Raw genomic sequence first — 12,784 nt, 5'->3', positions numbered from 1 at the left:
AGAGTGGTGGATATAACATCTACAACATGTAGGCTCTGTTCATTACTGATAGCCTGTTAGAGTGGTGGATATAACATCTACAACATGTAGGCTCTGTTCATTACTGATAGCCTGTTAGAGTGGTGGATATAACATCTACATGTAGGCTCTGTTCATTACTGATAGCCTGTTAGAGTGGTGGATATAACATCTACATGTAGGCTCTGTTCATTACTGATAGCCTGTTAGAGTGGTGGATATAACATCTACATGTAGGCTCTGTTCATTACTGATAGCCTGTTAGAGTGGTGGATATAACATCTACATGTAGGCTCTGTTCATTACTGATAGCCTGTTAGAGTGGTGGATATAACATCTACAACATGTAGGTTCTGTTCATTACTGATAACCTGTTAGAGTGGTGGATATAACATCTACAACATGTAGGCTCTGTTCATTACTGATAGCCTGTTAGAGTGGCAATACGAGGAACATGACTACTCATTTGCGCCGACATCACCCCAAAGTACCAATCGGTGGGACTGGGCGAAAAAATGAAACGGCAACCACTTCTCCCCCCTCGGCCTTCAGGCAACAATATGCGTCTGACTCCGGTAGGGATAAAGAAATCAACGAAACGACAGCAAAATTCATAGCGGCAGATATGAGACCTTTCTCTGTGTTAGAGAATGCGGGGTTCAGAGACATGTTTAAAGTGATGGAGCCGCGCTTCAGTTTTTCTCCCCGTACACATTGTGCCCAGACATGAATACCTGAACAACTTGAGAGTGAGGTGTCAGAAACGGCCTGTTGCTCTAACAGACAGTTGGACGTCTAGAGCTAGATAGAGCAACCTTACTGTAACGGCTCATTTCATTACGGCAGAGTGGGAGTTAAAAAGACGTCCCCTTGAGAGGAGTCACACCAGGAGTCACACCAGTGTAACCTTGGGGGAAGAGCAGAGGGACGTCGTTGCAGTGTGGAAGTTGGAGAGGGATAATGTAACGATTCATGTGACCACTGACAGCGCTAGAAATGTTGTAAATACAGTTGCGTTATCTGGATTGGGGCAACAGATATGATGCTCTGCTCGTTTTTAATCTAACATCTCAAAAAGCAATGTCAGTGAATCCAATCTCTCGCCTCCTAGCAACGATCAGGAAGGTGGTATCCTTCTGTCATAAAAGCACAACTGCTGCACATGTTTTCAAGACAAACAGGAGATGCTGGAGCTGCCAAACCACAAACTAATCCAAGATGTCCCTACTAGATGGAATTCAAGCCATGACATGGTTGAGAGAAACCTTGAGCAGAAAGTTGTGGTGTATTTTACACTGACTGATCAAGCTGTGAGGAAGAATGTGAAAGATATTGTGACTTTGTCTGAAAATGACATGAGACCAGCAGAGGAAGTTATCAAAGTGTGGAAACCTCTCAAAACAGTGATCTGCACTGAGAGCCTTCCATCATTCCACTAGTTTCCATGGCCCTGCTTATGAAAGCAATGATCCTGAAATCAATAGTGGCATCTGATGAAGATGACCCGGCAGTAAGGGATGTCAAGACTGCTATCAGAGTTGACCTGGAGCCTAGATATGCTGACCCTGGTGTCCAAGACTTCTTACACAAGAGCACCGCTTTGGATCCCCGGTTCAAGTCCCTGCTGCACCTGGATGCTGCTGCTCGTCTGAGAGTCTACAATGAACTCACAGCAGGTATTGTATTTATTTTGTTAATGTGACATTTATTATTTTATTAATTAGTGATTTAACAATTAATTATAAAGTAATAATTGTAATTTGTATAATAGTGTCTGATGTATATTTCTAACAATAAATATTATTTTAAACCATATTTTTTATATATTTAAAGCCAGCCACATAGTAATAGCAATTTTCATCTCATTTAATTCTGCAGGGTCAGGCCACAGATACCACAGGAGCCAACACCTCTCCAAAGACGGCAGACGACGGGGGTTCTCCTCCAGAAAAGAAGTCTGCCATGGCTGAGCTTCTTTTTTTTTGACCCAGGAGCAGGGTCAAGAGGAGTCAAAGGTCAAGGTCATAGAGGGGGAGATGACCTCATACAGGGAAGTGGACTCCCCTGGATGCTGATCCACTTACATGGTGGAAAACCAAAGAGTTAATATACCCTCATGTTGCCATGTTAGCAAGGTGCTACCTGGCTGTGCCTGGGACCTCTGTCCCTGGTGAAAGGGTTTTCTCCACATCGGCTAACATTGTCACAGCAAGCCGATCTGTGCTCAATGTAAATAATGTGGATAGACTAATCTTCTTAAATAAAAACTTGGAAATCTGATAAAAATGTTTTTGGGTAGTTACAACAGGTTAAGGCACTGCTAAGTGACTTAATGTTGATATATGCTGCTGGACTCTTGTTGAAGTTCTGTTTTAAATTACTATTTTATTTCATGTTATAAGACAGGCACTGCTGTTTTTTGTCGCCCCTTCGTTTCCATCTGCTCCTGGGAATTCAAGCTACCCTGTTTAGTTGTATAATAAATCGAAAATTTAAATAAAAATGACATATTTCTCAGGCGTTTATTTTGTCGATGTATCGAAACCGTACCGAACCGTGACACCACTGTACCGTATCGTACCGAACCGTGACACCGCTGTACCGTATCGTACCGAACCGTGACACCACTGTACCGTATCGTACCGAACCGTGACACCACTGTACCGTATCGTACCGAACCGTGACACCACTGTACCGTATCGTACCGAACCGTGACACCACTGTACCGTACCGAACCGTGACACCACTCTATCGTACTGAACCGTGACACCACTGTACCGTACCGAACCGTGACACCACTGTACCGTATCGTACCGAACCGTGACACCACTGTACCGTACCGAACCGTGACACCACTCTATCGTACTGAACCGTGACACCACTGTACCGTACCGAACCGTGACACCACTGTACCGTATCGTACCGAACCGTGACACCACTGTACCGTACCGAACAGTGACACCACTGTATCGTACTGAACCGTGACACCACTGTACCGTACCGAACCGTGACACCACTGTACCATACCGAACCGTGACACCACTGTACCGTACCGAACCGTGACACCACTGTACCGTATCGAACCGTGACACCACTGTACCGTACCGAACCGTGACACCACTGTACCGTAGCGAACCGTGACACCACTGTATCGTACCGAACCGTGACACCACTGTACCGTATCGCACCGAACCCGTGACACCACTGTACCGTGCATCAACCATGACACCACTGTACCGCATCGTACCAAACCATGACACCACTGTATCGAACCGTGACACCACTGTACCGTATCGTACCGAACCCGTGACACCACTGTACCGTACCGAACCGTGACACCACTGTACCGTATCGTACCGAACCATGACACCACTGTATCGTACCGAACCGTGACACCACTGTACCGTATTGTACCGAACCATGACACCACTGTACCATACCGAACCGTGACACCACTGTACCGTATCGTGACCGAACTGTGACACCACTGTACCGTATCGTACCGAACCGTGACACCACTGTACCCATATCGAACCGTGACACCACTGACACCACTATACCGTATCGTACCGAACCGTGACACCACTGTACCGTATCGTGCCGAACCGTGACACCACTGTACCCGTGCCGAACCATGACACCACTGTACCGTATCGCACCGAACCGTGACACCACTGTACCGTATCGCACCGAACCGTGACACCACTGTACCGTATCGTACCGAACCGTGACACCACTGTACCGTATCGAACCGTGACACCACTGTATCGTACTGAACCGTGACACCACTGTACCGTACCGAACCGTGACACCACTGTACCGTCCCGAACCGTGACACCACTGTATCGTACTGAACCGTGACACCACTGTATCGTACCGAACCGTGACACCACTGTACCGTATCGTACCGAACCGCGACACCACTGTACCGTATCGTACCGAACCGTGACACCACTGTACCGTATCGTACCGAACCGCGACACCACTGTACCGTATCGTACCGAACCGTGACACCACTGTACCGTATTGTACCGAACCGTGACACCACTGTACCGTATCGTACCGAACCGTGACACCACTGTACCGTATCGTACCGAACCGTGACACCACTGTACCGTATCGAACCGTGACACCACTGTATCGTACTGAACCGTGACACCACTGTACCGTACCGAACCGTGACACCACTGTACCGTCCCGAACCGTGACACCACTGTATCGTACTGAACCGTGACACCACTGTATCGTACCGAACCGTGACACCACTGTACCGTACCGAACCGTGACACCACTGTATCGTACCGAACCGTGACACCACTGTATCGTACCGGACCGTGACACCACCGTATCGTACCGAACCGTGACACCACTGTACCGTATCGTACCGAACCGTGACACCACTGTACCGTATCGTACCGAACCGTGACACCACTGTACCGTATCGTACCGAACCGTGACACCACTGTACCGTATCGTACCGAACCGTGACACCACTGTACCGTATCTTACTGAACCGTGACACCACTGTACCGTACCGAACCGTGACACCGCTGTACCGTATCATACCGAACCGTGACACCACTGTATCGTACCGAACCGTGACACCACTGTATCGTACCGAACCGTGACACCACTGTACCGTATCGTACCGAACCGTGACACCACTGTACCGTATTGTACCGAACCATGACACCACTGTACCGTATCGAACCGTGACACCACTGTATCGTACTGAACCGTGACACCACTGTACCGTACCGAACCGTGACACCACTGTACCGTCCCGAACCGTGACACCACTGTATCGTACCGAACCGTGACACCACTGTACCGTACCGAACCGTGACACCACTGTACCGTACCGAACCGTGACACCACTGTATCGTACCGAACCGTGACACCACTGTATCGCACCGGACCGTGACACCACTGTACCGTGACACCACTCGTACCGCATCGAACCGAACCGTGACACCACTGTACCGCATCGCACCGAACCGTGACACCACTGTACCGCATCGCACCGAACCGTGACACCACTGTACCGCATCGCACCGAACCGTGACACCACTGTACCGCATCGTACTGAACCGTGACACCACTGGACCGTACCGAACCGTGACACCACTGTACCGTATCGTACCGAACCGTGACACCACTGTACCATATCGAACCGTGACACCACTGTACCGTACCGAACCGTGACACCACTGTATCGTACTGAACCGTGACACCACTGTACCGTACCGAACCGTGACACCACTGTACCATACCGAACCGTGACACCACTGTATCGTACCGAACCGTGACACCACCGTATCGTACCGAACCGTGACACCACTGTACCGTATCGTGCCGATCCGTGACACCACTGTACCGCATCGCACCGAACCGTGACACCACTGTACCGCATCGCACCAACCGTGACACCACTGTACCCGTCGCATCGTACCGAACCGTGACACCACTGTACCGCATCGCATCGAACCGTGACACCACTGTACCGTATCGTACCGAACCGTGACACCACTGTACCGTACCGAACCGTGACACCACTGTACCATACCGAACCGTGACACCACTGTATCGTACCGAACTGTGACACCACTGTACCGTATCGTACCGAACCGTGACACCACTGTACCGTATCATACCGAACCGTGACACCACTGTACCGTACTGAACCGTGACACCACTGTACCGTACCGAACCGTGACACCACTGTATCGTACCGAACCGTGACACCACTGTACCGTATCGTACCGAACCGTGACACCACTGTACCGTATCGCAACGTGACACCACTGTACCGTATCGTACTGAACCGTGACACCACTGTACCGTATTGTACCGAACCGTGACACCACTGTACCATATCGTACCGAACCGTGACACCACTGTACCGTATCGTACCGAACCGTGACACCACTGTACCGTATCGTACCGAACCGTGACACCACTGTACCGTATCGCACCGAACCGTGACACCACTGTACCGTATCGCACCGAACCGTGACACCACTGTACCGTATCGCACCGAACCGTGACACCACTGTACCGCATCGCCGAACCGCGACACCACTGTACCGTATCGCACCGAACCGTGACACCACTGTACCGTATCGCACCGAACCGTGACACCACTGTAACGTATCGTACCGAACCGTGACACCACTGTACCGTATCGTACCGAACCGTGACACCACTGTAACGTATCGTACCGAACCGTGACACCACTGTACCGTATCGTACCGAACCGTGACACCACTGTGCTGTATCGTACCGAACCGTGACACCATTGTACCGTATCGTACCGAACCGTGAGTTTTGTAAAGCGTTTCACCACTAGCTTTAAGTACAGTACAGTATAAAGTTAGGATTAAACTGCTTCTCCAATGGAAATCCCTGATCACACTTGTAGGCGATCATGGCGACGTTGGCTACCTAAGCTCATGAGTAGAAACACATAATCGGGTTTAACAGGTAATTTTGCGCCAAACTTTGCATTTGTAGGCCATCTAATTAAGGGCACTTCTTCCATATAAAGTTGTTTTGAATGAAAATCGAAATGTGTCAGTTTGTCAGTTTAACGAGGTTGGAGTAATAACAAGTTCAACTACTTAAGACATTGGCTCAAATCTAGGTTATGTCTTTATATTTCAAGAAAATGTACATCTGAGAAAGAATGTTTGACTTCTCTCATTGACTTCTCAAAATCCCGGCCTGGTCTGCTTGGTCTGCTTCCCAAGGGTTCCCAGAAGTCTGGTGATGTTGCGCCTCTGGGTTTAGAAACTCTGTGTTTTCACTCTCAATACAAAAGAGGGATAGAGCAGCTAGTTGTTTTGTCTAGTTCATTCTGGCCTTCACAGCCTTGGCATGCACCATCTGCATCATATGCACACGCATACACGCACTTATGCAGACACACACACACACATACGCACACACACACACACATACAGACATGGTTTAGAATTTTCATCATTCAGCTCATTCTGCACATTCTGGAGAAGATACGCTAAAAGCATTGTTTTAGTGATCGTTTTGTACTCAGGCTTTCCTAGTGGACAGGAAGATGGAACACACATGATTAATGTCTGTGAATGTATGATAGTGTTTGTTTGGAATGTGTGGAAAAGAGAGAGGAACAAATGTCACTGAGTTCCTGTTGTTTGGGTTGACCTTGACATGGTGACATAATGTGAATAGAATGCAGCCTGTATATGGCAACAACAAGGGAGATCTTGTATACTTTACAGTAGTTTTGCTATAATTAGTCACGTAAGAGCTCTATTCTGAGTATGCCCTCTCTCATATTAAACATAGTGCCAAACCAAACAGTCCAGAGCTCTGCAACAACAGTCTTCCAGGTCCCTTCTGTCAGAGCCTAGATGTCTGAAAGATAAACCAGAACAGCACAAACAGACGGCCAACACAGTCAATTTACAACCTTTTTTTATCTACCCCCCCCCAAAGCCCAACCATGAGAAAAGAGGGATAAAAGAAACCCAAAGTGTCGTATCTATGTTACTCTGGCGTTATTAATGAAGGCCAGAACAATGTAGAGTAGTGTGGAGTGCAGCAGGCATTTGTGATTGATCCATAATCCAGATATTTCAATTCAGTATGCAAATATGGAAACTTTTGAACTGGGTAGAATGTATTGTGTGAAAAGAGCAAGACAATGTTAGTATTGCAGTAGCTACATTGTAGTACAATGTTCAGGCCTCTCCTCTGTCAACAGAATGACTTCATGATTCATTTCTCCCCAGGGCCTGTGGTCTTTCACTATGATGCGTTCACATTGCTCAGTGTACTGTGTAAACCTAGCGGTGCCTATTACCAAACTGGCGATCGTATAGCCTGTGTTGTAACCTAGCCTTAGGACCAATGTTCCCCCTAAGCTGCGCGTGTTCACGGGATCCCAGCTCCCCCGGGAGCAGCAGAAGAAACATCAGCCTGCGCAGAGAAGTACGAGATTGAACTTCACTCAACTTTGTAGTTTTCCCCGTTAGTCAACACTATCAAATGAACTTTTAACTAGGCACACCTGTTAATTTAAATGCCTTCCTGGTGACTACCTAATGAAGCTGGTTTAGAGAATGCCAAGAGTGTGCAAAGCTGTCATCAAGACAAAGGGTGGCTACTTTGAAGAATCTAAAATCTATTTTGATTTGTTTAACACTTTTTTGGTTACTACATGATTCCATGTGTGTTATTTCATAGTTTTGATGTCTTCACTATTATTCTACAATGTAGAAAATAGTACAAATAAAGAAAAACCCTTGAATGAGTAGGTGTGTCCAAACTTTGACTGGTACTGTACGTGTAGTGACATGTGCACGTTTGTACATTTGTTCATATCCTTTGCGTCTGCTAAATGACTTAAATGTAAATGTAAATGTAGTTACTGAGTTATTAACCCAGTTATAGATTATTTAAAGTCAGCAATGGGGGAGTTATTGCTTCCTACAAGAGCACAACAATCTTTTTTTTTTGTCTTAAAGGGGCAGTGTTGTATTTTGAGAGTAGCCAATAGGCAGAGGATCATTTGTCTGATTCTCTGTAATAATGGTATGGAAATGATGATGCATGGTTTCTTGCATCAAACAACACAACAGCATTTTCAGTCACTTACATGTCTGAAGGACAAGTAGATCAATAGGTTAAAGTCTAGCCCTGCATGTTTTTTTCAATAGTCTCATGGAATGTAGGCCTACAATGAACACCACACATTGCCTGCTACTGTAGGCTGAATGATAGAACATATATTTCCATGTTAAAATGTTATGGGATGCATTTTCTCCAATGTTTTTAATGGAAGGCCACTCAGGTAGGCCTGCATTATGGTTTAATAGCCACAGTAGCCGCCTTGACCGCTATTAAAACTATTAAACCGGGTACAGCCTCAGTGTTCAGAGTAAACGCACGTCGGAAGTTGCACAGAATTTTCACAATGTTCAAGTTTGCACTCAGCAGACCTGAAAATGTTTTGAGGGAACATTACTTAGAACTTATGCTTCGTGTTTGCTTATTGTCCAGTAGGTGTACATTAGGCACATTTCAAGACTATAGATTATAGTTCTCACCATTCCAAAGTGAAAGTCTGTATTTATCAAGGCTTGGCTGGAGGAGAGAAGAGTGATACGTCTTTATCTTTGTTCCATGATGTTGTTTTCATGTTCAGAACAAATGACCAAGAGAAAAGGGGAAAGGGACAGTGGTATACATCAACATGTCTACATTCAACTATAAACCAGTGGAGCCTCAAGTCGCTTCAGTTTAATGGGAAAATTGCTATTGTTTTTTAAAAGTTAAATGAATTGTCTGCTAAAAGGTTGAGTTAAATGTTGGTCTCTGCTAAACTCTGTTAAAGTAGGGCATCTTTGTTTTACAGATTATATTAGACATTTTAATAGTCACATTTACAGGCCTGCAGATGTAATTACATGGTACAGTGAAATTCTTAAACTCTGAGCACCAACAATGCAGGGCAAAGTAATGTCTCTAGTGTGGAGGGAAGGAGGAGAAGTGATGTTTGCCAGAAACACTACCTCTACTAGCAGACACACAGTTGACAGATTAGAGAGATAAAGACTTGGGCGTCTGGAGATTAAACAGTAGATGACAGACGTTCCCAAGAGCTTAATCCCACCAACAGGAATATGCTCTTGGTAGGAATTATAATGATCATCCCAATTCCTGAATGGAGGTGTTTTCAGAAGTAACAGTCATATTCGTATCCTGTTACTCAGTTGGGGATATTTGGAGACTTCACAACAAAGTTGCTTTGATCACATATTGGTAGCTTTTGGCATGAATCCTGGCAATGGGGCTTGAAAGGCCAACATTTAGAACGTGAAGTCCTCTATTTTGCATCAACACAGAATATTTAGGTAAATATGTCATCAGGGAATCTGATATGCTCATTGTGTGGAATGTCATCCCTGCTAGAGTAATCAGTTGTCTGAAACTCGACTCTTAGCACCCACTGGGCATCCCCCGTTTGACTTGTGACACTTGGAATGCTGTCATTAATTAGGGAGTGTCTCAGAGATTGATAGTAGTCTATATGACTATAGGAGGGGAGTAATGTGATTATTGTGACTAGCCTGATATTTCCACCAGGGAGATTACTCTTAAACACATTACAATGAGCAATTGTGTTTGGTTTGTGCTAAAGTCCCAGCATGCACCTCTAAAAGAAACAGCTGTTCCTACAATATTGTTATACCTCTTCCTGTTGTCACACCTGCAGTTGCATAGGTCATCCTCCCTGCAATGTCACATCCCCACAGGAAAGAGATCAAAGGTCCACACAGACAGACACACACAGACATACAGTTTGATAGAAACACACATACAAATGGTGTATTTGCACGCACAGATACACATTGAGGTGACACAAGGTCACTGAACGTGACGCTGCTTGGGGAGAACTCAGTGGATGTGGTGTCAATAGCTTGATAAAGCACCGTGAGACGAGTTGCAGGGGGGGTTAACACTGACAGTTGCTGACGATATCTCCAATTGTTGTGGCCAATTGGTGGAAACTGGGGTCCCAGAGGAGGATTTGACATAGGATGGCGTTCTCAGTCTATGGTATGTCTTCACCCACCAGTGTCCCGATCTGATGATCCAATTACACTCCAACAATCAACGGCACCTCAGCTTCACTGAGCGATAAACAGCCTCTTCACACTGGGCTTGAGCCCAGGGGTTCTTGCTGTCCCCAAATACTGTTGCACCAAACAAACAGTCCCGCGCTTCAAAAAGGGAAAACCATGACCATCAGACCATGACCTTCATTAGTCATCGAGAAGCTGTTCCCCTTCCGGGAATGACAGTATGGTTCCTCACTTGTATGGCTGAAAGCCCCAATTTTCTCACTGGATATTGGTACCTTAGTTTATTAGCTGTGACGTCCTTACATTTCACATGACCTCCCTTCTCTTTCCAGCCCAATATTGGTCGCCTTGGCATCCCCCACGGACCATCAGGAGAGAAGGTGGCAGTCGTTGCTGTGGACGACTGCGACATCGCCATGGCAATTGGCTTTGGTGGCCAGATCGGGAACTACTCTTGTGCCGCCCAGGGCATACAGACAGGACAGAAGAAGTGAGTGCAGTCTCATAGGGTTTATCCTATTCACTTCTTAACCTTGTGATTCTTTATTCTCATGCAAATGCCCATATCTAAATGTGTTTCTTATTTAAATGTCAATCGCCTCCTGCTAGGGAAAAAATGGTTGGGTATTAGTAAATCACAAGATTTGATAATAGAGGGCATTTTGTTATATGCGAGCAGTGCATTTTTTTCGTAACTTGTGTTATGAGTTCATGTTACGCCAGCATTGGTCCCCCTAAACAGTGGAGGTTTTGATGCAGGGGTAAAGTAGTTGTAAGGGGCTTGATCAGCCTTTCTCTTTGCCTTTTGGTTTGTGTGTTGAGTCACAATGTTAATAACAATGTTCTAGTGTGATTGTAACGTGATTGGTGCACTGGAATGTCAATCAGAGAATCATGCTCATAACAAAAGGCCTTGACTCTCCACTCAGAATCAGACCCAGTTGATAGTTGTTCTATGTTGTCCATCTCTAGGTCCCTGGACCTGACCGGTCCACTACTACTGGGCGGTGTTCCCAACCTGCCTGAGGATTTCCCCGTCCGGAACCGAGACTTTGTGGGCTGCATGAGAGACCTGACTATAGACAGCAAGCCTGTGGACATGGCCAGTTATGTGGCCAACAACGGCACGGCCGCAGGTCTGTTCTAATCCTCACATGTGTGATATTCATTTGATAGTTGTCATCTGTAGCTCAGTTGGTAGAGCACGGTGCTTGTAATGCCAGGGTAGTGGGTTTGATTCTCGCGACAACCCTGAATGTAAAATGTACGCACCCATGATTGTAAGTCTGCTAAATGGCATATTTCAACGTATTAGTCTAATCCTATTGATGCCACTGATTATCATAAGCCTGTATTACATGTCTGTATTCAGGGTGCACAGCGAAGAAGGACTTCTGCACTCAACCTGTGTGTCTGAATGGAGGAGTCTGTGTGAACAAGTGGAGCACGTACTCCTGTGGCTGTCCCCTGGGTTACGGAGGGAAGAACTGTGAACAAGGTAAAGGATTTTAGGAAAAGTGTATTGGATATATTTTTGGGGGGGGTTTCCTGTATGGGTGTGTGTCAGTCTGTATATCCTGTATGTGTGTGTGCATGTGCCCTGTGTGTATGTAGCTGTGTGTTTTATTGTGTGTCTCATAATTAATGGAGTTCAAAAAGTTTTTGTCATGCTCTTCAAGGCTAGCGGTGAGTAAACAGACAAGGTCAATGTGGACAAGTCTCCTGAATCTCCACATTCCGACATTCCACATACACACTGACCTCTGACCTCTGACCCTGTTGGAGTACTTTACTAATACATCCTTCCATCCCTGCCTGCTTGAGGTAATCACAGATGTCAACTGGCCTTATTGATGGAAGTAATAGACTGATGGTAACCTGGTTTTCACCTATTCTTAAGGAAGGTATTTACACTTGGCCTAGGGCCAAATGACCACTATTACGTATCATTGATGATCTGATTATTACCCAGAAGCATTATGGTGCAGTCAGTGGTACTTGTCAGTTGCAATGCTTGTTTTTATGTCTATAGTTGACTAACGCAGGATATAGAGGTAGGAGAGCAATTCATAGTTTATGGTACTATATACTCTATGATACTATATACTCTATGTAGATTCATGAGGATATTTTTTAAA

At 46.0% G+C, this 12,784-nt stretch overlaps 1 protein-coding gene across 1 annotated transcript in view; it reads left to right on the top strand.

Annotated features, from left to right (window-relative positions):
- LOC124037576 (cadherin EGF LAG seven-pass G-type receptor 1-like) overlaps nucleotides 1–12,784 on the top strand; it is a 103,761-nt gene that overhangs the window by 64,541 nt on the left and 26,436 nt on the right. Inside the window, exons 6-8 of the mRNA XM_046352412.1 lie at nucleotides 10,979–11,136; nucleotides 11,619–11,782; nucleotides 12,019–12,144. Coding sequence (XP_046208368.1) covers nucleotides 10,979–11,136; nucleotides 11,619–11,782; nucleotides 12,019–12,144 — 448 coding nt within the window. The remainder of the gene's footprint in view (nucleotides 1–10,978; nucleotides 11,137–11,618; nucleotides 11,783–12,018; nucleotides 12,145–12,784) is intronic.

The sequence above is a fragment of the Oncorhynchus gorbuscha genome, linkage group LG06, assembly GCF_021184085.1.
Source record: "Oncorhynchus gorbuscha isolate QuinsamMale2020 ecotype Even-year linkage group LG06, OgorEven_v1.0, whole genome shotgun sequence".
In the NCBI taxonomy this organism is placed as follows: domain Eukaryota; kingdom Metazoa; phylum Chordata; class Actinopteri; order Salmoniformes; family Salmonidae; genus Oncorhynchus; species Oncorhynchus gorbuscha.
This window is presented reverse-complemented; position numbering and strand designations above follow the sequence as displayed.